Genomic DNA, 26,715 nt, shown 5'->3' on the forward strand with positions numbered 1-26,715 from the left:
CGCCATTTCTTCCATGAATAGAGCTGAAAACTTCAAATTACAGTAATTAAGAAGTCACGGAGAATAGTGTTTAAAATGCATTTGGGAAATAAGCGCATGAGAACTCAGCATTGTGGCCCTGAGCCAAGAGTCCTTCACATTGAACCGCTTGAACGGATCACCGCCTCTAAGATGTTTCTTATAATACTTATTGAAAATTATTTTCACAATGGCAGATCTAACATTATTGTTGAATGGACTAATAGCTTCACTCTCAGACCGTGCTGTAACATTGGGTTTATGATCCTTGTTGGCACCAACGAAGTTGCCATCGTCCCACCAAGAAGGAACATCAAGAAAGTCCTTGCACTCCTCTAAACGTTCCTCTTCTCTCTTCTCAAACTCTATCAGGACACCCATGTACTTGTCACGCACATGACGTCCACAAGCTGCCCGTGTGGCAAAGCCAAGGGAGCTTGCCACATCATCCCAGGCATCGACGTTAAGAGCTCCTCCTCGGGCTCTCACCAAAGCGTAAAGTCTGCAAAGACAAAAAGTATGAATTTAATAGTGGACCATTGCAATACATATGTAGGTGGAGAAATCTACTTGAATAAGTTAACGGTCTGCCTGTGTATTTTACACTCGGTAGCCAGACCATAACGTCTCTGGAAATTCTTCTCTTGTTGCTGCAACGTGCTCCAATCCCAAAGTGAAGCCCGCTGCAGTTGCTCACTTACTGAAGCTGGTTTCAATGGCTTCCTTTCCCGCTTAGGACTAGATTTATGAACGGTTGCTTGTAATGTTTGCTCAGTCGGTGGTGTTGATTGTTCCATCTTCGTTTCTTCGTCTTTCTCCTCATTATCCCCCATCTCCTCCTCCTTCACGGGGTCAACGCTGACTAGCCTGCCGTTTTCCTTTTTGACTGGCGAGGCATTGACATGCTTTTTACTAATGTGCCGCATCAAATTGTGCAGAGATCCGGCGGCATAAGGGCAATGTGGACACGGTTGGCACTGGGAAACCGGCACTTTGCCCTTCTCATGGTTGCGCTCATGACGCTCGAGATTGTACGATCTATTTGTGGTGTATTTACATCCTTTCCTGCTGCAGCGAAGTTGGTCTCGAGGACTGCTCATTTATAAAGTCTTGTTGTATAGTTGTGTTAAAATCAAAACATATAATTAACTTATTGGTCACTGCTGCTTCAGCTGTATGCCGCGTTTTTATCATCCTCCAAGCAAATGAAACGAATGCGAGCTTCCCTCCTTTCACTACTTGCAACGGTTAACTATTGACAGCGTTTCACAACAACAATTGCATAGCATTTAACGCGGTAAATGACAAAATAACAAAAAATTGAAAATGCTTACTCCTACCCTAAATTGACTACTATCAGCTGAGCTTTGTATGCTTTGCTGCCCTGGTTATTTATCGGTTTGCCAGCTATTAAAAAAACTTATCGACAAAAGCTGTATGCACTTAAAACTGCTTTTTAATAAATTGTTTGGAATTTATTACTAGTTTGCATAAATAATTGATTGCCTTATATTGAAAAGCATTTAATTTTGAACATGAAAAGTTGATTTTTATATTTTGATAGCACAACAATTCGATAAATTTCTATGGTATTATTTAGGAAATTATGACAATCAAAATATTATTTATTTTGGAGCTCAATTTGCGGTCACGCTATTATAGTAGTCATTCGAATTCGGTTTCACACTCTACTGCAGCAGCGCCATATGAGGAGAGCGGCTTTCGTCCAAGCCTACCTTCGAAATATATAATATAAATACACCTGTGCGCCAACTGCTACGATTAGTGCAATTAAATCAATAGATTGATCAACGTAAGTGCAATTCAGTTACCGTCATCACCGCGCCCTACACAAAAAATACACAACTAATCGCTGTAGTTCAAAGTTCGATTAGTCTAGCAAAATCATTCTACGATACAATCAATATTGATAACGACAAACGATTCATAAATTTTTAGGCAAATCACGTACTGACCTTGAGCACTTTGCAATGGCAACTGAACGTCTCGATGTCATAATTTTTGGTGCCACAGGCTTCACCGGCAAATACACCGTCTACGAAGCGGTTTCTGTGTTGAAGGATCTGCGATGGGGTATCGCTGGACGGAATCGCGAGAAACTGCAGACCGTGCTGAAGGAGATGGGCGCCAAGGCAAAGAAAGACTTGTCACAGATCCCCATCATTATAGCCGATGTCAACGACGATGCTTCCCTGCTTGAGATGGCCAAAGCCTGCCGCATTGTGGTCAACACTACAGGTCCATATCGTTTCTATGGTGAAAATGTGGTGCGCGCCTGCATTGAAGCCGGCACACATCATGTTGACGTCAGTGGAGAGACGCAGTACATGGAAACCATGCAGTTGAAGTACAACGAACGTGCCAAGGAGCGTGGCGTCTACATTGTGAGCGCTTGTGGCTTTGATTCCATACCCGCCGACATGGGTGTTGTGTTTGTGGAGAAGAACTTCGATGGAGTTGTCAATTCCGTGGAAACGTTTCTGACCACTGGCGCCAAGGATGTGAGCCCAGACACCAAGTCAGCGGGTATTAACACCGGCACCTGGGAGAGCGCTGTCCATGGCTTGGCGCATTCGAATGAGTTGCTTGACATTCGCCAAAAATTGTATTCAGAGAAATTGCCCAAATTCTCCCCCATCTTGAAGCCGCGTCTACTGATGTTCAAGTCATCGGAAGTGAACAAGGTTTGCCTGCCATTCCCGGGTCCCGATCGTTCGGTGGTCATGCGTTCACAACGCTTCCTCTACGAGCATGACAAGAAGCGACCGGTGCAAATGCATGCCTACGTTGGTTTCTCCTCTTGGACGGCTGCAATCGTGGTAGCCATATTTGCTACCTTCTTTAGTTTGATGACAAAATTCAAGCTTGGTCGCACCTTGCTGCTAAAATATCCCAGCCTTCTATCGGGCGGCTTTGTCTCAACCACTGGACCAAGTGAGGCGCGCATGGAGAAATCATTCTTTAAGATGACCATGAAGGCTAAGGGCTGGCCCAGTTCACAACGTCTGGCCGAGGGATCCGATCAGTACACTGAGCCACCAACCAAAACGTTGATGGTTCGCGTGTCTGGTCCCAATCCTGGCTATGGTTCCACCTGTGTGGCTCTGCTTTCCACGGCTGTGACTATTCTGCGCGAGAGTAACAAAATGCCCAGCACTGGAGGCGTTTTGCCACCTGGCGCTGCCTTCTCCAAGACCAGTTTGATCAGTGAGCTGGAGAAGCACGAGCATGGCATGAAGTTTGAGATTTTGGCCAACAAATAAAAAAAAGCGCAACTGCGTAACATATTCCTTAAACATTTGTACATTATTCTAACACAGTAATTCCACACATTGAAAAAACTAATAAAAATTACTAATTAAAATGTGGTACATTAAGCAAATTACTTCACCATTGACCCGAAAGTAATTGTTATGCGGTCGTCAGAGACCCTTGGGAACAATGTGCAATTAATTCGCAAAGTTGTTTTTGCCTTAATCAGCTGCTTCAATATAGAAATGAAAGAAAACTAACAATAAAATTTGTATTTCCGTTACTAACATACTGTGTGTCTGAGAGTTAACATTAACCTAACAGCGATAGGACAAGCAACAGGTCTTTCAAGATAGTAAAAGCGTAACTTTAATTAATGACTTTAATAATAGTTGTTACTAATCACAAAATTTGTTTTTTTGTCGAATATAACAATAATTTTATTTATAATCATTTATTATTTACGCAAATTTAAATAAATCTATATTCACGAATCACTTGCCGATAGTATCGATAATTTGCATTCAGTTCGCGTCGCATTGCAACTATCTGGCAATGCTGTATGGTCGCTGTTTTTGTTTACCTGTGCGCCAGCAAAGTGTCGGTCGTCTTTATTACCGTTCTGACCGTCCACACAGTTAAATTATATTTAAAAATAATGTGTGCCGCGCTATCAGGCTTTCGGCGCTTTCTTCACTGGGGCCCCATCACCGCACTAAGTAAGTGTTAAGCTAACGTTGAATGATTAGGAGTGTAGTACATCGACGCCCCTATTGTTGAAGTCATCATCGTCATCGATTCCGCCTTTTTTACCTATTAAAAATGAATTGGCAAATTTGCCAATAGGCAGCAGTTGGAATAAACAGTTGCTGACAGTTTGCAATTTAACAAGTCTAGAGTGAATGAACTAGGCTATGTGCACAAAAGAGAGAACCCACAAATGGTCAATAACAAGTGACCCTAAGTGACGCTAAGCAGCAGCAACAACAACACTCGATACTATCACATTCCTTCTCCCTTACTTAGGCCGTGTTTGTGTGTGTGTGTGTTTATTTTGTCTGCAGCGTTAATATCGCGTTTCATATTTCGAGACGTCGCTGGCGCCGCTTCAACAAAAATGCCACCCCCGCAGGGAAAGGAGTACAAGAGGAAGGGAAGGCAAAGGAGTGGCCGCCGATTTAATTCGCGTAAAATGCTGCGCTAATTGCGTTTTAGTTGTTTCTCCACCTTTCTGTATTAATATCCGGCTTTATATAGAGGGAAAATAGCGTGCAATTTGACTATATTCGCAGACCATCAACCATAAGGCATCCGGTTCATGGTAAGGGCAACCTTGATATTGAACTGACGATGCGATATAAAGTAATTGTACATAACTTAATTACCACGCTACTTTCTGGCCAGCTTGTTGCTCTCCATGAATGAGACTGGAACACTCGTTGAAACGTTATTACCACCCTTGTTGCCTGCTAAAGTTAACGCTTAATCAAGACGCTGGCTGGACATAATAAAATAAATATAATGCGTTTAATTTCATAGGCACGCAATTCAAACAACAATTTTTTGTGGTCATTGGAGCGACGTAATGTGCTCATAAATAACTATTACAATACCCTAATTTCACTTTAACCCATTTTAATTGTTTATTGTTTATCTTGTTGTCCATTTCAGGCATCATTAAGTGCATCACGCTGACGACACTCTACATGAACTCGATGTGGTGGCCACCAAATGAATCGTTTGCCGCCTTCGCCCATCAGGCTTTGTTCCTGCTACTCTCCACTTTGGCCACATACAATTACATCATGGCCACGGTGACAGGTCCCGGCTTGCTACCCAAACAATGGCAGCCCAAGGTAAACCATAGACGCACCCCAAAACCAAAAACAAAAACAAACTGGAACCAACCAACTCCAGCTCCCCCTTTTGGCTAACAACAATAAAACATTTTGTCGTGCATGGCAAATGTTTGTCAATGTTAAGGCGTGCCACATGCATGTTACTAAACCTATACTATATTTTAGTATAGAACGTTTACGGTCTGGAAAAATGTAGAACTTTAAAGAGAGAAAAGTATGCAAAGGAATTCTTTAATAGCTAGCAGTGGTTCTTTTTTTTGTCAGTAATTAAGAGTTTTAAATTGTGAAAACAAACTTAATAACTGTCAATTAATTATGCAAATCTTGCTTTATATTTAAAAGTATAGCTATAGACTTGTTTTGCTTGACTTGCTTTGACTTTTGCCATTAAATCAGACTATACAAAAATATTCATCAGTAGCCTCCAGTAATATGCAGACATTTAAAGAGTCAAACTCAGAAAATAATTTATTTAATAGATGAAAGTACTTCTTGGCTAGAAAGCGAACCCTAGCAAGAAAATTGATTGGTGATATATAACTGATGTTCCTTAACATTTATTTAGGAGATTTAGAACAGGGAAAGAAATAAAACTATTCCCTTAACTTATCATAAATTGGTTCAACAAAGTGAAAAGTAATTCCTTAATAGCTTTAATAATAGTTTGTGCTAATTCACTCTCTAAGAAGTTGACTTTGAAAACATTGCCTTAAATAACTGCCTCTGTAATTCCTTACCCAAACAGTTGATTTTGGTCAACAAGTTAATGATTGATTTGACGCTATTTGTTTGTTGACTTGTCCACGCCTCGCAAGTCATTTGTGCCACGTCACTTGGGAGGCTCGGAAATTATAGTTTAGCTCGACATTGTTTGACAGCTGTTCACATTGTTTGAGACAGACTTTGAGTTAGAGCAAACTTCCAAGTCACCGCAAGTCACCGTTGAAACAAATGGGTCAACAGGCCTTGTTGATGACGTTGCGTGTTCAATCCTTTATCGCAGTTGCAGCGAATAATGCAACTATTAAACGCTGCAATTTGCGGAAAGGAAAAAAAACCCTGTGCGATAAGGATAAGAACGATAAAATGGCTGGGCAGTCAAGACAAATACCTGGGGGGGAGCACAATTTGGACACTAATAATTTTCGGTCGTTGTAATTTACGAGTCTACCCCGCGTTATTGGGGCTGGAGTTGGACTGCGACACGCGAACGTGAGCGCAGCCGTAATGCAATTACCCGAATTTGCATAAATGTTTTGTAGCCACGTCGCCAGACGTCGTCTGACTTGGAGGTGTTCCTTTAATGGGCTGCATGTCGTTAGCTTGGCATAAATCATATAGAAGAATAACTAATTTTTTATTTTTAATATATGTCACGCATTTTTATACATATGGCTTTTTAATTTCAATTTGGCAGGACCCCAAGGACACGGAGTTCCTGCAGTTCTGCAAAGAGTGTGAGGGCTATAAAGCTCCTCGATCCCATCACTGCCGCAAATGTAAGTTTCACTTGGCTTTTCATTTCATATATCCTCATGTAATACTCATTATTTCGCAGGCAATCGCTGTGTGAAGAAGATGGATCATCATTGCCCCTGGATCAATCATTGCGTTGGCTGGGCCAATCACGCCTACTTCACATATTTTCTGCTCTTCTCCATTCTGGGCAGTATTCAGGGATCAGTGGTGCTCAGTTGTTCCTTCTATCGCGGCATTTACCGCTACTATTATTTGACCCATGGCCTGGCGCACTTGGCCAGCGTTCAGTTCACGGTGGGCAGTATTATAATGTGCATACTGGGCATGGGTCTGGCCATTGGTGTCGTGATTGGCCTCAGCATGCTGCTGTACATTCAACTCAAGACGATTGTCAGCAATCAAACGGGCATCGAAATTTGGATTGTGGAGAAGGCGCTCTACCGTCGCTACAGATCGCAAACGGAGGAGCCGTATGTGTATCCCTATGATCTGGGCTGGCGAAGCAATCTGCGTCAGGTGTTCAATGACGAGTGTCAAACTCGCGGCGACGGCATCGAATGGCCCGTCGTAGAAGGTTGCAATCAGTACTCACTAACAGTAAGTAATAAACTAGTTAGTTTATTCTTTGAAATACACGCTATGCTTTAAACTTATCGAAGAAATTCAGAGTCAGTATAAAGCATTGTTAAAGCTATCATTTGTTTTACAGTGCGAACAGCTGGCCCAGAAGGAGGAGAAGAGAGCGCGCACACGCACCTACAAGTGCATAGCGAATGTCTCTGGTCGCTGGCTGCCCATATTCTCTCAAGGCTGGCGCGTGTGCGTCAGTGCTCCTTGCACCGATGAGCCACGCATTCGCCTGCAACCGGGCGACATCATCAGGGTGACGCGTTTCCGTCGTCACTGGCTGTTTGGAGAGCGGGAAGTCAGCGATACGCTGCAGAAGCGGAAGTCGCCAAGAAGAGGTCCTATTCGTGGTTGGTTTCCTCGGCGTTGTGTTGTGGGACTCAGCGAAATGCCTGATTCGGCGGACAGCAGCGAAGATAGTCCAAAAGGCAAAGCTGCTCCGGCTGCTTTTGCGGCAATAGCTGGCAATAGTAATGGCAATGGGCACAGCCATCTGAAGCAGCAGCAACGCAATGGACACAGTAAGAAGTATATGTAAGCAAGCCATGGCAAAATCCAAATGCGTCCAAACTGCAGATCGGCTTGTGAATAGTGTTAGAAAAAAGTCTCTTGAGTGGCGCGACTATAACGCCATCTCAACATCTCGTTTACATTGTTAGCTGAAAGCCAGTCAATAAAAGTTGATAAACTCGAAGAACAAGGATGTTGTTAAATGAAAAGTTTCTCATCTACTTGTAATAAATTATTAATATGTTTATGAGCTTGTAATTTATCTTCAACTGACATAAAAAACAGTGCAATAGAGTGCATTATAAATTCGATATCATTTATTTTCGTTTAGCGTAACATTTGATAATATATAACAGGTTGGCTGATAAGTCCCCGGTCTAACAAAGAAAAACACATTTTTTTGTAAAAATTCGTTTTTATTATTCAACATAGTTCCCTTCAAGAGCGATACAACGATTATAACGACCTTCCAATTTTTGGATACCATTTTGGTAGTACTCCTTCGGTTTTGCCTCGAAATAGGCCTCAGTTTCGGCGATCACCTCTTCATTGCAGCCAAATTTTTTCCCTGCGAGCATCCTTTTGAGGTCTGAGAACAAGAAAAAGTCGCTGAGGGCCAGATCTGGAGAATACGGTGGGTGGGGAAGCAATTCGAAGCCCAATTCATGAATTTTTGCCATCGTTCTCAATGACTTGTGGCACGGTGCGTTGTCTTGGTGGAACAACACTTTTTTCTTCTTCATATGGGACCGTTTTGCCTCGATTTCGACCTTCAAACGCTCCAATAACGCCATATAATAGTCACTGTTGATGGGTTTTCCCTTCTCAAGATAATCTATGAAAATTATTCCACGCGCATCCCAAAAAACAGAGGCCATTACCTCGCCAGCGGACTTTTGAGTCTTTCCACGCTTCGGAGTCGGTTCACCGGTCGCTGTCCACTCAGCCGACTGTCGATTGGACTCAGGAGTGTAGTGATGGAGAAATGTTTCATCCGTTGTCACATATCGATGCAAAAACTCGGGTGTATTACGAGTTAACAGCTGCAAACACCGCTCAGCATCATCAACACGTTGTTGTTTTTTTGCACAGAGCTTCCGCATATCCAAATGTTGATGAATGATATGACCAACACGTTCCTTTGATATCTTTAAGGCCTCTGCTATCTCGATCAACTTTATTTTACGGTCATTCAAAATCATTTTGTGGATTTTTTTGATGTTTTCGTCGGTAGCCACCTCTTTCGGGCGTCCACTGCGTTCACCGTCCTCCGTGCTCATTTCACCACGCTTGAATTTTGCATACCAATCCATTATTGTTGATTTCCCTGGGGCAGACTCCGGAAATTCATTATCAAGCCAAGTTTTCGCTTCCACTGTATTTTTTCCCTTCAGAAAACAGTATTTTATCAAAACACGAAATTCAAATTCCTTTTTTTCCATTTTTTTTTCACAATAATAAAAGTTGTTTCACAAAAGACGCTCTATCTCACAAACTAATTGACTGACAGACGTCAAATTTTGGCGCGAATCATTTGAAGGTTAAGGTTACTATATTAAAATAATACCTCAGTAAAATTGATATTTGTGCAAAACTTATTTTTGATGTAACGGTTATTCGAATAACTGTATTAATCTTTCGAGTATACACATTTTTTCTCGTATGCTTTGTCATGTGTTTCTATGCATTTATTTCTTATCTGCTTTTAATCTATGGTTCCGTTAGGATTTAAAAGAAGACAAAGTCATGCGTTTAGTAGAAAGTTGATATTTGTGCAAAGTTTTGCATTTAGATTTTGAGCTCGACACGTCAACTGACCTCCAGCAAAAAGTGGTTTAATTTAAGAAATTGTTCATTTCTTAATGTAAAAAGTTTATATTGTTGCCATTTTTGATCTTTTTCGCGAGATTTCTAACATTATTGATTAAAAATGCCGCGTGCACTCGAAATAAGTGAAAAAGAGAAGACTCAAATTGAAACAATGGCTGAGTGTGGCGTTAAACTTGGCGCAATTGCCAAAAGAATTAATAGGCATCGCAATACAATTGGAAATTATTTGAAAAACCCAGAGAAATATGCGCAAAACAACCGCAAGGGAGCCGTTTCGAAAATAGACGCGCGCATTAAACGGCACATTCGAGCCTTGGCAACAGCTAAGACAATGAGTTGTGCACAAATAAAAGCGGAATTGCAGTTGCCAATAAGCAGACAAAGAATGCAACAGATTTGCAAAAAAGATTTGAACTTGCAGTATGATGCAAAGGTGCACAAACCAAAGCTCTTACCAAGACATAAGAAGGCCAGGCTTGCATTTTACGAAAAGTATAAATTTTGGGAAAATGAATTTGATAAAGTGATTTTTAGCGATGAGAAAAAGTTTAACTTGGACGACCCAGACGGTAACCAAAAGTATTGGAGGGATCCTAGGCATCCAAGACAGACTTGCCATAAACGAAACCACGGTGGTGGCTCACTTATGGTTTGGGCCGCTTTTAGTGCTAAAGGAAAGTCTCCTATATGCTTTGTACCTGGACGGATAAATACGCAAATGTATACGGATCTCCTAGAAAGTGAACTTATACCATTTCAACAGGATAACGCTCCTATACACGTTGCGAGGTATACGATATCGTTCCTGGAATCGAAAAATATGCCCCTATTGCAGTGGCCAGCAATAAGTCCGGACTTAAACCCAATTGAGAACCTTTGGGGCATCCTGTCAGCCAAAGTTTATAAGGGTGGAAGACAGTTTGAGTCGTTGAAGGGCTTGAAGGAAGCGATTGTGAAAGAATGGGATGCCATCGACCCAAACACGCTCCAAACCTTGGTTAACTCCATGCCCCAACGTTTAGAATTGGTCAACCAAGCAAACGGAGATTCAATACCATACTAAAATACTAATTTTAAGTCATTTTGTTACTTAGTTCCTTAATAATTTGCGTTTTTTCAATTTTGCACATATATCAACTTTCTATGAACAATTTTTTCATTTAAATTTTTTATGTATTAAACATTTTATAATTTAATAAAAATCATGTTTATCAAATTTTAATACCAAATACCTATTAAAAAAAATATTGATAAAAAATGCATCAAGTAAAAGTTAAAAAATAAACCAACAAAATATGATGCACAAATATCAATTTTACTGAATATTGCAAATATCTATTAAGGATATGTCTCTCCGTTTACCGTCCCGGGGGGGGTCAATCAGCCAACCTGTATTATTATTGTATATTCGTTCGATTTCCTCCACTGTGCGCGGCACAATGGCAAAGTTCTCGGTGCCCGTCTTCGTAATCAGCACATCATTTTCAATGCGCACGCCACCAAAGTTACGGAATCGCTCAAACACCTCCACATTCAGGAATTTACGTAGCTCCGGATTAGCCAGCGCATTGTTCATCAGCCTGCCAATGAAATAGCAGCCCGGCTCAATGGTCACATACATGCCCGCCCTCAGAATGCGTGCGAAGCGCAACTTGCTCAACCACTCCTCGCTGAGACCCAGCAAATGGCCCAAACCATGCGGCTGAAAGACGCCAGCGAGGCCCGCCTCGAGCATTTCATCCACATCGCCATTCAACATGCCACCCGCCTTCAGACGCTCGAGCAGGACACGACCCGCCAGCCGATGCATGTCCACCCAGGAGACACCATCGCGAGCGGTATTCATCACAGCATTGCGTGCATCCAACACAGCATTATAGATGAATTTCTGATCCTCCGTGAACTTGCCATTGGCCGGAAAAGTGGAAGTGATATTGGCAGCATAGCCACAACAATTGGCACCCATATCGAACAGGCACAATTCCCCATCCTGAAAGGGGCGATCGTTCGGGGTTCTGGCGTCTCCATAATGCAGGATTTCCGAATTAGTACCGCTATCACAGATGCAGGTGTAGGAGGCGTGGACACAAGCGCCCACTTTGCGGGCATGGTACATGCAGACCGATTCACCTTCTATCTTCGAGCGACCGGGGCGAATGAACTGCATGGCCTTAATGTGAGCATCAGATGCTCCTTTGGCCACATAGCGCAGCACTTCAATTTCCTCCGCGGACTTGATAACGCGACACTCTAATATGATTGGATAGAGAGCGTCACAGTTGACCACATACTTCTCCTTGCCCGCAAACTCTGGCGGTCGCATGGTCAGGCCGCTATCGCTGTTTGTGGCACTGAGCGTCAATATTAACTTGGGTGCGGTTCTCTCCAGAAACGCTTCGAGTTCATCCTCAAATACACTTCATCAACCTCGTACTTTGCTCGTACTTCTGCTGTGAGCAGTTTTCCTCTCCAAGTCGAACGAGGAACAAAGAGCACAGATCTTGAAGTGCTGGACTTCACATCAATGTTCAGAATACCCCAGCAACCTGGCTCCTTAACGCCAAACAGGTATTGGAAGTACGACTCCTGGCGAAACACATCCTCCACGTCAGTGTTGTACAAACCCTTGTCCTTGCCACCCTCCAGCAGTAATTGCAGTGAGCCAGCTTCAAACTTGAGGCTCTCTTGCAGATTGCTGAGCACAGCCTTGGTGACTTTGTCTCGGTTGTCTTTGAACAGAGTCATCGGCATGCTCCATAGCTCTTCATAATAGCGGGTCATTTTTGTTTATCCCACGTTACGCTCACTGTAAATGTTGGTCAGCAACTGGTTGCAATGGTCTTTGCTCGCGATTAGCCCAACCACGATATCTATAGCAGCCACACTTGAGTGCTATAATAAATAATTGTTATTTATTTCTTATCAGCAGTTGTTTTTGCCAGGCCTTTGTTCTTATTGTGGTCTCGATTACTTTGTCATGACCGCAACTATCGCCAAAGCGATAGCTATCGATAATTATTGTGAATAACGATAATCCGTAAATCGTTTATACGTAATGCTATTGGAAAAATGCAGAAATTCAAAATAAAAGAATCTCATTAAAAATTAATAAATACATATAGTTTCCTAGTTATTAATTAAGATGATGCTTCTTATATGAAGCAGGTTAATTATACCCGCTACCCATAGGGTAGAAGGGTATTATAACTTTGTGCCGGCAGGAAATGTATGTAACAGGTAGAAGGAGGCATCTCCGACCCTATAAAGTATATATATTCTTGATCAGCGTCAACAGCCGAGACGATCTAGCCATGTCCGTCTGTCCGTATGAACACCTAGATCTCAGAGACTATAAGAGATAGAGCTATAATTTCGACAGCATTTGTTATGTTTGCACGGAGATCAAGTTTGTTTCAAATTTTTGCCACGCCCCCTTCCGCCCCCGCAAATCAAAAAAATCGAATAACAAGCGTAATTAAAAGCTAGAGTTACGAATGGTACATACAATAACAACTATAGTAGTTATGATTCCTGAAAATTTGGTTGTGATCAGATAAAAATTGTCGAAGTTATTAAAGAAAAACTTTTGTATGGCCAAAAACGCCTACTTACTAGGGGTCTGAGTTGCTTTGGCTGACAATCTGGTATATTGAGCCGTCTATGGTATATTTTGAATGCGGTGTTATATCGATATACCACATATACCATTTTGTATATTTTTAGTATTTTTGCAGTACATTTGGTATATTTTGAGAAAAATACCGCAAAATATATTTCTTTTATTCAAAATGCGTAGCGGGTATCTCACGTCGAGTACACTCGACTGTAGCTTTCTTACTTGTTTGTTTATATATTTATTTTTAAAAATGCTTATTCATAAAAGATTTAAACGCTTAAGAAACAATTTTTTTAAATAATAAAGTTTTTAATTATAAATTAACACAATAAAATACAATTTAATTTAAATTAAAATCTGTAAATGCAAAGAGTCTCACGCTGCTATGCGATAGTTGGCGCTACGATTTATCACATCCCTAGCGCGAAACAGTTGGTCACACTGCAGTCTTCGTCGATGTACATTTTTTTTGCGAATTATATTTTCATATAATTTAAGAATAAAGTGTTTTATAGTGCGAGGCATTTAGGCATTTGAAGCTCAATTTCTTTACGGAAATATTCCTCTTCTGCTACAACAACAGCTACAGCTACAGCTGCGTGACAATTTCCCGATGTCGGCGTTACAACGCGGCTGCCGCATTAGCAAACAAGCAAGCAACTAAGGCTCCGCTGCCCACTTCTTTCCTAATGGGGCGAGTTTGATCAACGGATCTGGGACGATCTGGTCTCAATGCCCTGATGCCATCATCAGTATCATCATGTCCAGTTCGGTGTTTAGTGAGGCCGCCAGTACACGGCCAAATGGCGCCGATGACGATCCAACCTTGTGGTCTATAGCAAAAATGGCATTTCATTTGATGAGCGTGCTATTGAAAATATAATGGGTAAATTCTAAATAAATCTTCAATAGCCTGAACGTGTCTTACGCAAAGCGTTTTTTTTTTTTAGAAGAAAAATCAATTGCCAGCATTAGCGTTGTGCGTTTAACATCGCCTACGCCCAGCATGATGGAACAGGAGGAAGCGGAGCGTCTGGAGGAACTGGAGCGTTTCCTTGAGACCAATTCGGATTGTGATGATTCCGATGCGGAGCTGAGGGACACGGAGAATGAGAGTCAAAGTGGCGGTGAAGAGCTCATCAGCGAAAAGGATCATGTTACCGGCAATAGCCCGTTGTAGAAGGCTGCAATCAGTACTCACTAACTGTAAGTAACAGACTAATTAGTTTCTTCGTTAAGCAAAGTTTGAAATATGGTTTGTGTTCAAACTTATTCGAAGAAATTCAGAGTCAGTTCAAAACATTGTTAAATTTATCATTTGTTTTACAGTGCGAACATCTGGCCCAGAAGGAGGAGAAGAGAGCGCCCACACGCACCTACAAGTGCATAGCGAATGTCTCTGGTCGCTGGCTGCCCATATTCTCACAAGGCTGGCGCGTGTGCGTCAGTGCTCCTTGCACCGATGAGCCACGCATTCGCCTGCAACCGGGCGACATCATCAGGGTGACGCGTTTCCGTCGTCACTGGCTGTTTGGAGAGCGGGAAGTCAGCGATACGCTGCAGAAGCGGAAGTCGCCAAGAAGAGGTCCTATTCGTGGTTGGTTTCCTCGGCGCTGTGTTGTGGGACTCAGCGAAGTGCCTGATTCGGCGGACAGCAGCGAAGATAGTCCAAAAGGCAAAGCTGCTCCAGCTGCTTTTGCGGCAATAGCTGGCAATAGTAATGGCAATGGGCACAGCCATCTGAAGCAGCAGCAACGCAATGGACACAGTAAGAAGTATATGTAAGCAAGCCATGGCAAAATCCAAATGCGTCCAAACTGCAGATCGGCTTGTGAATAGTGTTACAAAAAAGTCTCTTGAGTGGCGCGACTATAACGCCATCTCAACATCTCGTTTACATTGTTAGCTGAAAGCCAGTCAATAAAAGTTGATAAACTCGAAGAACAAGGATGTTGTTAAATGAAAAGTTTCTCATCTACTTGTAATGAATTATTAATATGTTTATGAGCTTGTAATTTATCTGCAACTGACATAAAAAACATTGCTATAGAGTGCATTATAAATTCGATAACATGTATATTCGTACAGTGTAAAATTTGAAATAAGATATATTGTATATTATTATAATGTCCGCCCCCGTGCAGTTAAAATTTGATTCCAAATACATGTAGTGTAAATAGTTCAGTTTACTTTGCTGCCATTGCTGCCTCGATTTCCTCCACTGTACGCGGCACAATTGCAAAGTTCTCGGTGCCCGTCTTCGTAATCAGCACATCATCTTCAATGCGCACTCCGCCAAAGTTACGGAATCGCTCAAACACCTCCACATTCAGGAATTTACGTAACTCGGGATTAGCCAGCGCATTGTTCATCAGCCTGCCAATGAAATAGCAGCCCGGCTCAATGGTCACATACATGCCCGCCCTCAGAATGCGTGCGAAGCGCAACTTGCTCAGCCACTCCTCACTGGGACGTAGTGGCTCCGCCGGCAGATAACCTCCCACATCGTGTACATCGAGACCCAGCAAATGGCCCAAACCATGCGGCTGAAAGACGCCAGAGAGGCCCGCCTCGAGCATTTCATCCACATCGCCATTCAACACGCCACCCGCCTTCAGACGCTCGAGCAGGACACGACCCGCCAGCCGATGCATGTCCACCCAGGAGACACCATCGCGGGCGGTATTCATCACAGCATTGCGTGCATCCAACACAGCATTATAGATGAATTTCTGATCCTCCGTGAACTTGCCATTGGCCGGAAAAGTGCAAGTGATATCGGCAGCATAGCCACAATAATTGGCACCCATATCGAACAAACACAATTCCCCATCCTGAATGGGACGATTGTTCGGGGCTCCGGCATGTCCATAATGCAGGATTGCCGAATTAGTGCCGCTACCACAGATGCAGGTGTAGGAGGCGTGGCGACAACCACCCACAGCGTAGGCATGGTGCAAGAAGACCGATTCACCTTCGTACTCCATGCGACCGGGGCGAATGAACTGCATGACCTTAATGTGAGCATCAGATGATACTTTGGCCACATAGCGCAGCACTTCAATTTCCTCCGCGGACTTGATAACGCGACATTCTGATATGATTGGATAGAGAGCGTCACAGTTGACCACATACTTCTCCTTGCCCGCATACTCTGGCGGTTGCATGGTCAGGCCGCTATCGCTGTTTGTGCCACTGAGCGTCAATATTAACTTGGGTGCGGTTCTCTCCAGATACGCTTCGAGTTCATCCTCAAAATACACTTCATCAACCTCGTACATTACTTTGAAATCATCTGTAGTGAGCAGTTGTCCCATCCAAGTTTCGTAGAGCTCTGGCAAACGAGGAACAAAGAGCACAGATCTTGAAGTGCTGGACTTCACATCAATGTTCAGAATACCCCAGCAACCTGGCTCCTTAACGCCAAACAGGTATTGGAAGTACGACTCCTGGCGAAACACATAGTCCACGTCAGTGTTGTACAAACTCTTGTCCTTGCCACCCTCCAGCAGTAATTGCAGTGAGCCAGCTTCAAACTTGAGGCTCTCTTGCAGATTGCTGAGCACAGCCTTGGTGACTTTGTCTCGGTTGTTTTTGAACAAAGTCATCGGCACTGCGTGACATGATCCCATTTGATAGGTGGCCATTTTTGTTTATCCCCCGTTACGCTCGCTGTAAATGTTGGTCAGCAACTGGTTGCAATGGTCTTTGCTCGCGATTAGCCCAACCACGATATCTATAGCAGCCACACTTGAGTGCTATAATAAATAATTGTTATTTATTTCTTATCAGCAGCAGCAGTTGTTTTTGCCAGGCCTTTGTTTTTATTGTGGTCTCGATTACTTTGTCATGACCGCAAGTATCGCCAAAGCGATGGCTATCGATAATTATTGTGAATAACGATGATCCGAATTTCGTTTATACGTGATGCTATTGGAAGAACGAAATGCAAAATAAAAGAATCTCATAAAAAATTATTAAGACATATAGTTTCCTAGTTATTTTTTAAGATGATGCTTCTTATTGATTAATTTGTTTATATATTTTATTTTTAAAAATGCTTATTAATAAAAGATGTAAACGCTTAAGAAACATTATTTGTAAATAATAAAGTTCTTATTATAAATTAACACAATAAAATGTAAAAGTAATAAAATTTAATTTAAAATAAAATCTTTAAATGCAAAGAGGCTCACGCTGCTATGCGATAGTTGGCGCTACGATTTATCACATCCCTAGCGCGAAACAGTTGGTCACACTGCTGTCTTCGTCGATGTAAATTTTTTTTGCGAATTCTATTTTCATATAATTTAAGAATAAAGTGTTTTATTGTTGCGAGAAAAAATCTATTTCGCGTTGTTGCTACAAACCAGGCGAACCGACTGCAGCATAACTTTATTTTTAGGCATTTGAAGCTCAATTTCTTTACGGAAATATTCCTCTTCGGCTACAACAACAGCTACAGCTGCGTGACAATTTCCCGATGTCGGCGTCACAACGCGGCTGCCGCATTAGCAAACAAACAAGCAACTAAGTCTCCGCTACCCAGTTCTGCCCAAATGAGGCGAGATTGATCAACGGATCTGGGACGATTTGGTCTCAATGCCCTGATGCCATCATCAGTATCATCATCATGTCCAGTTCGGTGTTTAGTGAGGCCCCCAGTACACGGCCAAATGGCGCCGATGGCGATTCCAACCTTGTCGTTGTCTATAGCAAAAATGGCATTTCATTTGATGAGCGTGCTATTGAAAATATCATGGGTAAATCCTAAATAAATCTTCAATAGATTAAACGTGTCTTACGCAAAGTGTTTTATTTTTTAGAGGAAAAATCAATTGCCAGCATTAGCGTTGTGCGTTTAACATCGCCTACGCCCAGCATGATGGAACAGGAGGAAACGGAGCGTCTGGAGGAACTAGAGCGTTTCCTTGAGGCCAATTCGGATCGCGATGATTCCGATGCGGAGCTGCGGGACACGGAGAATGAGAGTCAAAGTGGCGGTGAAGAGCTCATCAGCGAAAAGGATCATGTTACCGGCGATGATAATGAAAACAATAGTGGCGCCGAAAATAATGACGACTCTACAGAAGCAGAGGAAGCCGAGGCACCAAAGGTGAAGAAGCGTCCTGGTCGTAAGCCCAAGCCGAAAAAGCAAAAGAAACGTCGCAAGCCAAAGGAACGACCGCAAATTGTTGGCCTTAGTGTTGAGCAGTTTTATGCGGAAGGTTCTGCAGACATGGTAGTGAAGAATGCGCTGAGTAAGTAATGAATTCCAATTGTTAAATGCCTTAACTAATATATATTAATTGCTATTCCAGAATTGGCTGGCTTGTCACTATTCAAACGAACACCGGAAACGGATGCACTTATAGAGATTATCAAAAACGATCACAACTATACGCCCTTCACTTCGCCCGAACAAATGAAGGCTAAGAAGGCCGCCGAGAAAGTGGCGTTGGAAAGGCAAACAGCACAAGGTCGTAAATTCATTGTGCAGACGCAGCCCAACATCAAAGTGTTGAGTGCCAAGAAGCGCATCCAGGTACTGCCGTTTAACCAAGTGACAAAGCCGCAAGCAACGCAACTAGCGCCAAGGCAATTGCAACCGGTGGCCAGGCCACAGTTGGTGAGACCTGTGCAGGCGTCGCTACCAATTGCAAAACCGCAGCAAATCATTGTGGCGGGACCACGACCAGTTCGCAGTAATGTCAAAGTGATTAGCATCGCCACCGAAGATCTCATTGAGGATGATGACGATGCCAACAACAGCTCGGCCACCGCGGACGAAGAGAATGGCGACACCGAAGAGCTGAGTGAGCCAAGCGATGATTCGCGTGAAACGGACAACGATCGCGACAGTGACATTGATTTTAAGATGAACAACAGCCGCAACAGTAACGCGAACAAACGCAAACGCATCAAGAAGCTCTGCAAGCGACCCAATACACAGCAGCCCCCGCGAAATCAAACGGTGCATGTGGTCAGGGTGCCACCAGCAACAACAGCCACAACACCAACTCAGTTTCCTAGTTTCAAGCGACGCAAAGAGCCGCAGACGGAGAGCCACTTGGGTGTGCCTGCTATTGGACAAATTGTGCAGCTCAATGCGAAGGCGGCGCCCACATCCGTGATTGCCTTAGGCAGCATACCAAGCACATCGTTTCTGAAAGTTCGTCCCACTCACAAGTCCCTGCCTATCAAAGCCAAAGTGCAAGCAATTGAAGCTACACGCTTGACTGCGTCACCAGTTGCCACCAAGTTGAGACGACCGCCAATGTCAAAGGTGGCAGCGGGATTTGCAACGCCACCGCAAGATGTCAAAGAGATTATAATCAGTAAGAATCTATCCAGTCCGAAGGGTGTGTTCACCAATCTAAACAGTTTACTGGGTGACAGCAACAATTCCACGCACCTAACAGCTTCGTCGGATGCGCCAAAACAACGTCTACTGGCTACACCTATTACGCCTAAGACGAGCCTAAACATGGCGTTAGCATCGCCATCTTCATCATCATCCTCTGTCGCTGCGCCTTCTAAGGGCTTTATGCCCATTGGCGTGGAGACGGCATCCACACACAAATTACCCGCACAGATTGTCATCGAGACGCATCAGAGCTCTTCTGAGCTGGCGGCCGAAAACGACAAGCAACTGGATCTCATCAATTCGATAGTGCAGGATGAGTTGCGGAAGGTATCGTTGGTGGAACAGCCACCAGCAAGTGCTGACGAGACCATACCCAATTTGGTCAAAATGCTGGAGAGCAGTGCGGCTGGACTCGATCCGGTTGGCGAGGCAAATGCTGTTCCTATTGTTGACGTTGTCAACGTAGCAAGCATACCAAACCAATCACATAATAGTAACAATTTCAATGCAAACATAGCAACCGTTGCAACAGCTGTTAGTGGCAATGTTAACGATGTGGAAAACATTGATATTGGCAGTGCTCGTTTGTTGGATACACCAGATGAGGATGAGATTACAGCCGATTTTCTGCAACACGTCGTTGGGCTTATCGAAGAGGACAAACAATTTGAGGCCGAAGTTGTAAAACAAGTGTTGGCGAGCACAGAATCGGGCGGTCTAGATGCCATTGCCAATGCTGTGGTAGCGCCTCCCATATTTGAGACTGTCAGTCAATTGACAACCATAGCTCAGGTAAGAGCACAAACTCTCAATTATTAAAAGCATATAAAAAAAATATTTCTCACAATTCTCATTGCAGCCGAACGAATATCAGCCTCCCATTATTGTGTCGAATTCATTGAGCAATTTACCAATAGCGTGTAGCACTCCATCGCGTAGCAGCAGTAGCACAACAGCAACAACGATGTCAACATTACTGCAAAGTCCTGATGTAAAGGTGGTACGTGGCAATGGTCGCGTCATTTACCTGCCACCGATTGAGGCGCCTACAACTCGAGCAAAGCGTCGTGCTCAGAATCCGGCCGCATCGACAACGACATCATCAGATATTAGCAATATTTCGCACTGTGAACCAATGCTGGATAGCAGTCAATTGGCCAACAGCAGTCTAGACAGTGATAGCTTTATGTCGCAAGCATCACGCGGCGTGCACAAAAAGCAATTGTCCAAGGAGTCAAGCGGCGGCAGCGTAAAGCGACCCAAACGATCGAATAAACTGAACACCAGTCAAACCAACGATGCGGATGCCTCAGAATCTCAAGAGGACGACGATGATCCCAATAAGTAAGATGTTCAAAGGTGTTGCATTAATGTATACTCAAGTTGTGTGCTCTTTTTTCTAGGCTATGGTGCATTTGTCGTCAACCCCACAATAATCGTTTCATGATTTGTTGTGATTTGTGCGAGGATTGGTATCACGGCACTTGTGTCAACGTCACAAAGGCCATGGGTCTGGAAATGGAGCAGAACGGCGTTGACTGGAAGTGTCCGAAGTGCGTCAAGCGACAGGAAGAGAAGGTAACCACCACAAGAGTCTACAAATATTTATTCACATGCTTATATAACCATCAATCAAACTGTACTCCATTTAGAGTCAACCACGCATTACGGACATGTTGTTACCTAAGCACAGCGGTGACCTGACGGAAAGTGCAGCGTTACCCAAGCAACCAAACGAAACCAAACCAACAACAGAAGCAAAGGACTTTGCAGTACCCCATATCACAGGCACACCAATACTAATGGCGAAACAAGCTAAAGCTCCACAAATCACAAAACCACAACCCAAAGTGTTGCACCAACAGCAGTTGCACTTCATCAAGCTTGGCAGTGGTGGTAGCAATGCTTCAACATCCTCAGATCAAGGTTGTGTTTTCTGTAAGCGTCCGGCACGTCCCAATTCGGTTTATTGTAGTGATGAATGCATTCGCAAGTACGCACAGGCCGCGATACAGACGCAACAAACAGACCCTGTGCTGCCAATGTCGCCACAGCTACAACAACCAAATCCTCTTGATGTCAAGAAGAGCAAAAAGAAGGATTTGTTTGAGGATGCACTTCGGCAAGCGGATGCAGTATCAAAGGTGGAGCGGGTAAGTTAGTAACAAATGTATTTCTACTTGTTTATTAAAATGATGTCAAATTTCAGATCAATGTGTTTGAGCGTCGCAGTGGTCGAGCCATCACAGGACATATGGCGCCTAGTGCACAACATCTAAAGAAGTGGCTGCAGGACAATCCCACCTTTGAGGTAATGCAGCCCGGCAATTTGCAACCCACGGAAATAGAGGTAGGATTAAGGTGCACTAACAAATTATTTCATTTGAATAACGTAACTATAAATTTCCAACAGCGACGGCAAGACAAACGCATCTCGGAACAGTCCTCCGCAGAGTCGACGCCCACCAAAACTACACCTGCAACCCCAGCTCAAAAACCAGTCGAGTCTCAAAATAAGTCTATACAGCTGCTTTCAATACCGCCGAGCTCTGCCAAAAAGCAAAAGCCCACAACCTCAACCTCAAAACTACGCTCTTCAGAGAAGAGCAACTCGGAAAAATCGGTTGGTAAGTCGCACGCTGAACCCGTACGTCTGAATGTGCGTCAAACATTCAAGATGCTAATGCTTGATCGCATTAAGTATGAACAAGCAAACGCGTTACCAAACGACAAATCCGAGTGGTTAACATTAGCGGAGGTGGACAACTTTGTGAAGAACATGGAGTCTGAATTGTATCACACATTTGGACGGGACGCGGGTGCCAAATACAAGTCAAAGTATCGAACGTTGTCGTTCAACATCAGGGATCGCAAGAATAAAACGCTCTTCGAGAAGATATGTGCCAAACAATTGGAACCCAAGCAGTTAGTGCGCATGACGGCCGCCGAACTGGCCAGCCAAGAGTTGGCCAAATGGCGAGAGGAGGAGAATCGTCATCAGTTGGAAATCATTAAGAAGTCTGAACTCGATTTGCTGTCACGGGCACAAAACTATTTGGTAAAAACGCATAAGGGCGAAGAAGTTATCAATACGCCGGTAGATGTTACGCTACCCGATGAAGAACTGGCAGAGCAGAGCGCCGATAAAGAAATGCAGATCGATAGCTCCGACAGCAAGAGATCTTCTCATTCTACTGACCCATCATTAATTGCCACAGACACATCCAGCAAAGAGCTTGAACTGGAGCGTTCGGCGGGCAAAGAGAAGAACGCCAAGTCGAAAGAAAAGGAACGTTCTGCTGATAAAGATAGGGAACGCGACAAGCGTCACAAGAACCACAAGAATCATCATCATAGCACCTCCAAACGAAGCCGGAGTCGGTCGAGCAGTCGCAGTCGCAGCATGGAGAAGCGTAGCCATAAACGGCATCATCACGACTCCGATGCAGACAAAGAAAAAGAGGCGTCTTCATCACGTGACAAGCAAGCTAATAAGGTGCGTGCTGAAAAGGAGAAAGTGGTGCTTGCCAATAAGCCAGCTGAAAAGAAAACGGAGCCACCTTTAGTGTTCAATTTGATTGATCAAATCCTGGAGTCTGAGAAGACAGTCGAGCAAGCGGCCAATTTAAAAGTGCCCACAAAGCAGACACTAAAGACTGTGCCCGTTGCAACAAAGACCGCACCCAAATCCGATGAACGCCCCGTGAGTTTAGATAAATACGGTCGCTATCTTCACAGTTTGTCCAGTCCACCTATTTGGTCCGGCAATGTGCATATGGTAGACGTCACCGCCTTTGATGTGGTCATACATCCGGTGCACGGCGATACAAGTCAGCTAGCCAAATTGTTGCCTACGAATTTAGATGTTATTGGTCGTATAACGCGTGTGAACGTCTGGGATTATCTGAAGAAGATCAAGAAAAGTCCCACCAAGGAGATTGTCATTGTGAACTTATTTCCCGCCAGTGCCTCGAACACCATTAACTTCGACAGCTTCTACGAGTATCTCGACACTCGTCAACGTCTTGGTGTCTTGGGTGCCGATGCGGAGCAGATTCGTGATTTCTACATATTCCCATTGGGGTCGAGGGACAAACTGCCCAGTGTGCTGCAGACGACGGAGACTGTGCCCTTCTACGAGGATACACGGCGTCCAAACACGCTGCTGGGCATAATTGTGCGCTGCTTGAGTAAGAAATTGGCAACCATGAGTCAAACACTGCCTCTTCCGTCATTGCCCACTGCCAGCAACAAGACTGCAAAGGTAAAACGAGGTGACCATAGGACTATAGGTAAAGGCTTTACTAATTGAAAATATTGCAGGTGATAAACAAGACGCGAGCTAAAACAACATTCACGCCACCTAGCAGTCCAAAACGCAAACGTAGCACGCATTCGACGAGCTCCAAAGATGATGAGTTCGACATCGATGCGATCATCAAAGCGCCCATAGCCAAGTTGCATAAGAGTGAGTAACTACCATAAGTAAATATAAATAAGTATTGACAATACGTTTGTTCTATGCAGCAAACATTTCAATTGATTCGACTAGCTCGGACGATCCGAATGCGCCTTATTCGCCAGGCGGAAGCTCTGACGATAACGATGACTTGGCAGCGTCAAATCCAATCAATAAGGATGAGCTGGAGCGTAAAGTGAATGAGATTAATAAACAAATAGCCGCACAACGCAAGGAGATTGCCGGCCTGCTTAATGTTGAGTCACCTGTAAGTTATGCAACAATAAATAATGAACCATTTTGACACTAGAACAAATATTCATTCATTTTTTATAGGTTCTTACCCAGCCTTCGCCATTGTCTAATGCAATAGCCAACATATCGAGTATTCCCAATCTGAACAATATACTGGCCAGCCTAAAGAACAAAACTGAAACCATTGCCAAGGCAAGTGCTGGCGATGATGAGGAATATAATCCAGAGGATGCCATCGCCTCAAACAGCTCCTACGGCATGGGTAAGTTAGTCAATTCTTCTGACCTTCGATTGGACTTAACTAATTGATTGCCTTAGCAGGTACAAGAATTCCGGAGAATGCAACCAGAACCAAGAGTCGCTTGGCGCAGCTAAGTGAAGCTGAGCTTCTTAGTATGGTGCCGGACAATTTGGTGGATGATCTGGCGCCAAGCACCCGACACAATGAGGAGCCTCCACCGCCCGGTGTTTAGGATAGCAATAAAATATGATTATAAATAGTTATTGATAGAGATTGTAGGATTTAGAGTGTGTACGTGACTAGCTTTCATCTACTTGTTATTTAGCTTTTGAATGGAATTCAATTAATCATCTTTCCCCAATTTTTCTTCGATTATCGCGCCCCTGAATTGTAAGCCGTTTCATTTTGTACATTCGCATTCAACGAATTGAATACCATTTCTGTATTATATCCAGCAAAATCGGAGCAATTGAAAATATGTCTCCGTAGTCGGATACACAGTCGTCGGTTAATAGTTTTATTAACAAATTATCATATTAACACAATTGCGGTTTCTTTGCCAAAACAAAAAATAAGTTCAGAATTTAGGATTTAACAAACAAAACAAAATAGAATGAAGCATACCAACTAACCTTCTATAAGTACGTGTACATTTTTCTTAAATACAAATAAATCTTGCTAAGTAACATCTACTATATATAAGTATATATATATATATGATATCGTTATTTTTTGAGTAATGCTGATGAAGATTATGCATGATTATTATGATTAGTTAACTTCGCATGGATCGTGCTGACTGTCGAAATGGGCACAGGATATCTTGGGTCCGTTATGGACGCGTGGAATTGCAATGCGAAAGAGAATGCCCGCTGGCATGCAGACACAAATCTTGTACTGCACACTCCCGGTGCGTAGTCCCAGCTCCGAATTAGCAATTGGTATGCGAACCATATCCAGAAATATGCCTGTTCCGGCCTCGAGAATGGTGGCACCTTGGGTTGAATTGATGGCCACATGATGCTCGACTTGCAGGTCTATTGTGGAGCCATCCAGGAAAACACCTTCAGAGCCTTTAACAGCAATATGTCCGTCACTATCCATGAGCAAAGGAACACCAATTGGACTAGCGATTCGACTAGTGCTCGCAACCTTTGCATGCAGCACTCCATCCATACCTGATGGCATGCTATACTGTGGTCGGTGTGTGGTGAAAACAGTTGAACGATCAGCTGGATCTTTAATCTCAAAGAGATTCGCCTGTATAACCATGCCATCCTTATTAAGCACAACACGATCACGTTCGGTTATGCTACCGCTGTTCGAATTACGAAAGACTCGTAGATTAACGCCACTGTCTTCGCCGTCACTGCTGATCGACACAGGCACATCGGAAAAACCATGGATGCCCATGGAATTGGTTTGAATGCGATCCAGATCCGTTTCATCATAGAATTTAATTAAATCCAGCTCGGGAATCAGCTCCATACCCTGTACTCCCTTGCCTAGACGTAACACACCCATAATAGTCAGTGTCAGGATTAAATTGCCAATTGTAAGCAATAGCAACACCACCACAGCGGTCCAAAAGGCGAAACTATTGCGTCCCTGGCGTACAGGATGCAAATGGGAGCAGCTGTCGTTGTCGTATGAGCAGTTCATTTTCTCATCGAAATAATTCACCGTGTCCGTTTTCGAATCGATGCGTCCTAGGTCCATGTCAGCAGCGCCAATGGGTAAGGTAACAGACAAGGCTGTCTCCGAGTTCGCTTCGTCGGAGTAGGATGGCGATGGCCCTCGGACAAAGGTATTTTCAAAGATATCCATTTTTTTAGTTCAGCTGTTTTCTTTGCAGCTTGCCTCTAGCGAAATAGTGTTTCCTTAGTGTGTATGTGTTATCCCCCAGAGAGACAAAAATAGTACATATTTAATATGTACATATTGTGTAGATATATAATTGCGTTTCAAAGACATGCGCACTAACACAAATTGAATTGGCGCCACATCTTAAACGGCAGCTCCCTCTAGCGGTCGTAGTTAGGTACCTGCCTCTATCAGTAAGACCATAAACGGCGCAGAATATCCTTTTTGACATAAATATATTATGACGTGCTTTACACGTGCTTTTTCAGTATTACTCCAGTTTAAAAGGGCTGTCACTCACTTCTATTTGTTTCACCC

At 43.5% G+C, this 26,715-nt stretch overlaps 7 protein-coding genes across 9 annotated transcripts; 3 read left to right on the plus strand and 4 right to left on the minus strand.

Moving 5' to 3' along the window:
- Positions 1 to 54: 54 nt before the first annotated feature.
- Positions 55 to 1,383, minus strand: LOC117576016 (uncharacterized). The gene is made up of 2 exons (XM_034260522.2): positions 589 to 1,383; positions 55 to 520 (listed from the first exon to the last, which is right to left on the minus strand). Exons 1-2 carry the CDS (start codon positions 1,116 to 1,118, stop codon positions 55 to 57), a joined length of 996 nt encoding a protein of 331 aa, XP_034116413.1. The 5' UTR covers positions 1,119 to 1,383.
- A 285-nt stretch (positions 1,384 to 1,668) lies between these two features.
- On the plus strand, positions 1,669 to 3,403 carry LOC117576011 (saccharopine dehydrogenase-like oxidoreductase). The gene is made up of 2 exons (XM_034260518.2): positions 1,669 to 1,831; positions 1,978 to 3,403. The coding sequence occupies exon 2, from the start codon at positions 2,010 to 2,012 to the stop codon at positions 3,300 to 3,302; it is 1,293 nt and encodes a 430-aa protein (XP_034116409.1). The 5' UTR covers positions 1,669 to 1,831; positions 1,978 to 2,009; the 3' UTR covers positions 3,303 to 3,403.
- Positions 3,404 to 3,850: 447 nt separating this feature from the next.
- Positions 3,851 to 15,587, plus strand: LOC117576010 (palmitoyltransferase ZDHHC6). 2 transcript variants are annotated; one of them, XM_052006641.1, is made up of 6 exons: positions 3,851 to 4,010; positions 4,963 to 5,147; positions 6,568 to 6,649; positions 6,709 to 7,226; positions 7,339 to 7,385; positions 14,589 to 15,587. In XM_052006641.1, the coding sequence occupies exons 1-6, from the start codon at positions 3,854 to 3,856 to the stop codon at positions 14,995 to 14,997; spliced, it is 1,398 nt and encodes a 465-aa protein (XP_051862601.1). In that variant the 5' UTR covers positions 3,851 to 3,853; the 3' UTR covers positions 14,998 to 15,587. The 2 variants fall into 2 exon arrangements, with proteins under 2 accessions (XP_051862601.1, XP_034116408.1); XM_034260517.2 differs by lacking the exon at positions 14,589 to 15,587 and having other exon boundaries at positions 7,339 to 8,060.
- On the minus strand, positions 10,891 to 13,170 carry LOC117576008 (xaa-Pro dipeptidase-like). Its single transcript, XM_034260515.2, is given in 3 exon segments — positions 10,891 to 12,005; positions 12,008 to 12,654; positions 13,102 to 13,170. Coding segments are annotated over 2 exon segments (1,464 nt in total). The 5' UTR covers positions 12,378 to 12,654; positions 13,102 to 13,170; the 3' UTR covers positions 10,891 to 10,911.
- LOC117576009 (xaa-Pro dipeptidase-like) lies at positions 15,265 to 17,051 on the minus strand. Its single transcript, XM_034260516.2, has one exon. The coding sequence runs from the start codon at positions 16,857 to 16,859 to the stop codon at positions 15,399 to 15,401; it is 1,461 nt and encodes a 486-aa protein (XP_034116407.1). The 5' UTR covers positions 16,860 to 17,051; the 3' UTR covers positions 15,265 to 15,398.
- Positions 17,052 to 17,456: 405 nt separating this feature from the next.
- Positions 17,457 to 25,223, plus strand: LOC117576007 (uncharacterized). 2 transcript variants are annotated; one of them, XM_034260513.2, is made up of 12 exons: positions 17,457 to 17,975; positions 18,039 to 18,473; positions 18,534 to 20,371; positions 20,439 to 20,923; positions 20,983 to 21,157; positions 21,232 to 21,732; positions 21,789 to 21,929; positions 21,993 to 23,843; positions 23,903 to 24,047; positions 24,107 to 24,306; positions 24,375 to 24,555; positions 24,615 to 25,223. In XM_034260513.2, the coding sequence occupies exons 1-12, from the start codon at positions 17,846 to 17,848 to the stop codon at positions 24,764 to 24,766; spliced, it is 6,234 nt and encodes a 2,077-aa protein (XP_034116404.2). In that variant the 5' UTR covers positions 17,457 to 17,845; the 3' UTR covers positions 24,767 to 25,223. The 2 variants fall into 2 exon arrangements, with proteins under 2 accessions (XP_034116404.2, XP_051862600.1); XM_052006640.1 differs by having other exon boundaries at positions 17,458 to 17,975; positions 24,612 to 25,215.
- LOC117576015 (uncharacterized) lies at positions 25,021 to 26,451 on the minus strand. Its single transcript, XM_034260521.2, has one exon. It carries the CDS (start codon positions 26,359 to 26,361, stop codon positions 25,306 to 25,308), a length of 1,056 nt encoding a protein of 351 aa, XP_034116412.1. The 5' UTR covers positions 26,362 to 26,451; the 3' UTR covers positions 25,021 to 25,305.
- Between the last annotated feature and the right edge of the window lie 264 nt (positions 26,452 to 26,715).

The sequence above is a fragment of the Drosophila albomicans genome, chromosome 2R (genome assembly GCF_009650485.2).
Source record: "Drosophila albomicans strain 15112-1751.03 chromosome 2R, ASM965048v2, whole genome shotgun sequence".
In the NCBI taxonomy this organism is placed as follows: Eukaryota; Metazoa; Arthropoda; class Insecta; order Diptera; family Drosophilidae; genus Drosophila; species Drosophila albomicans.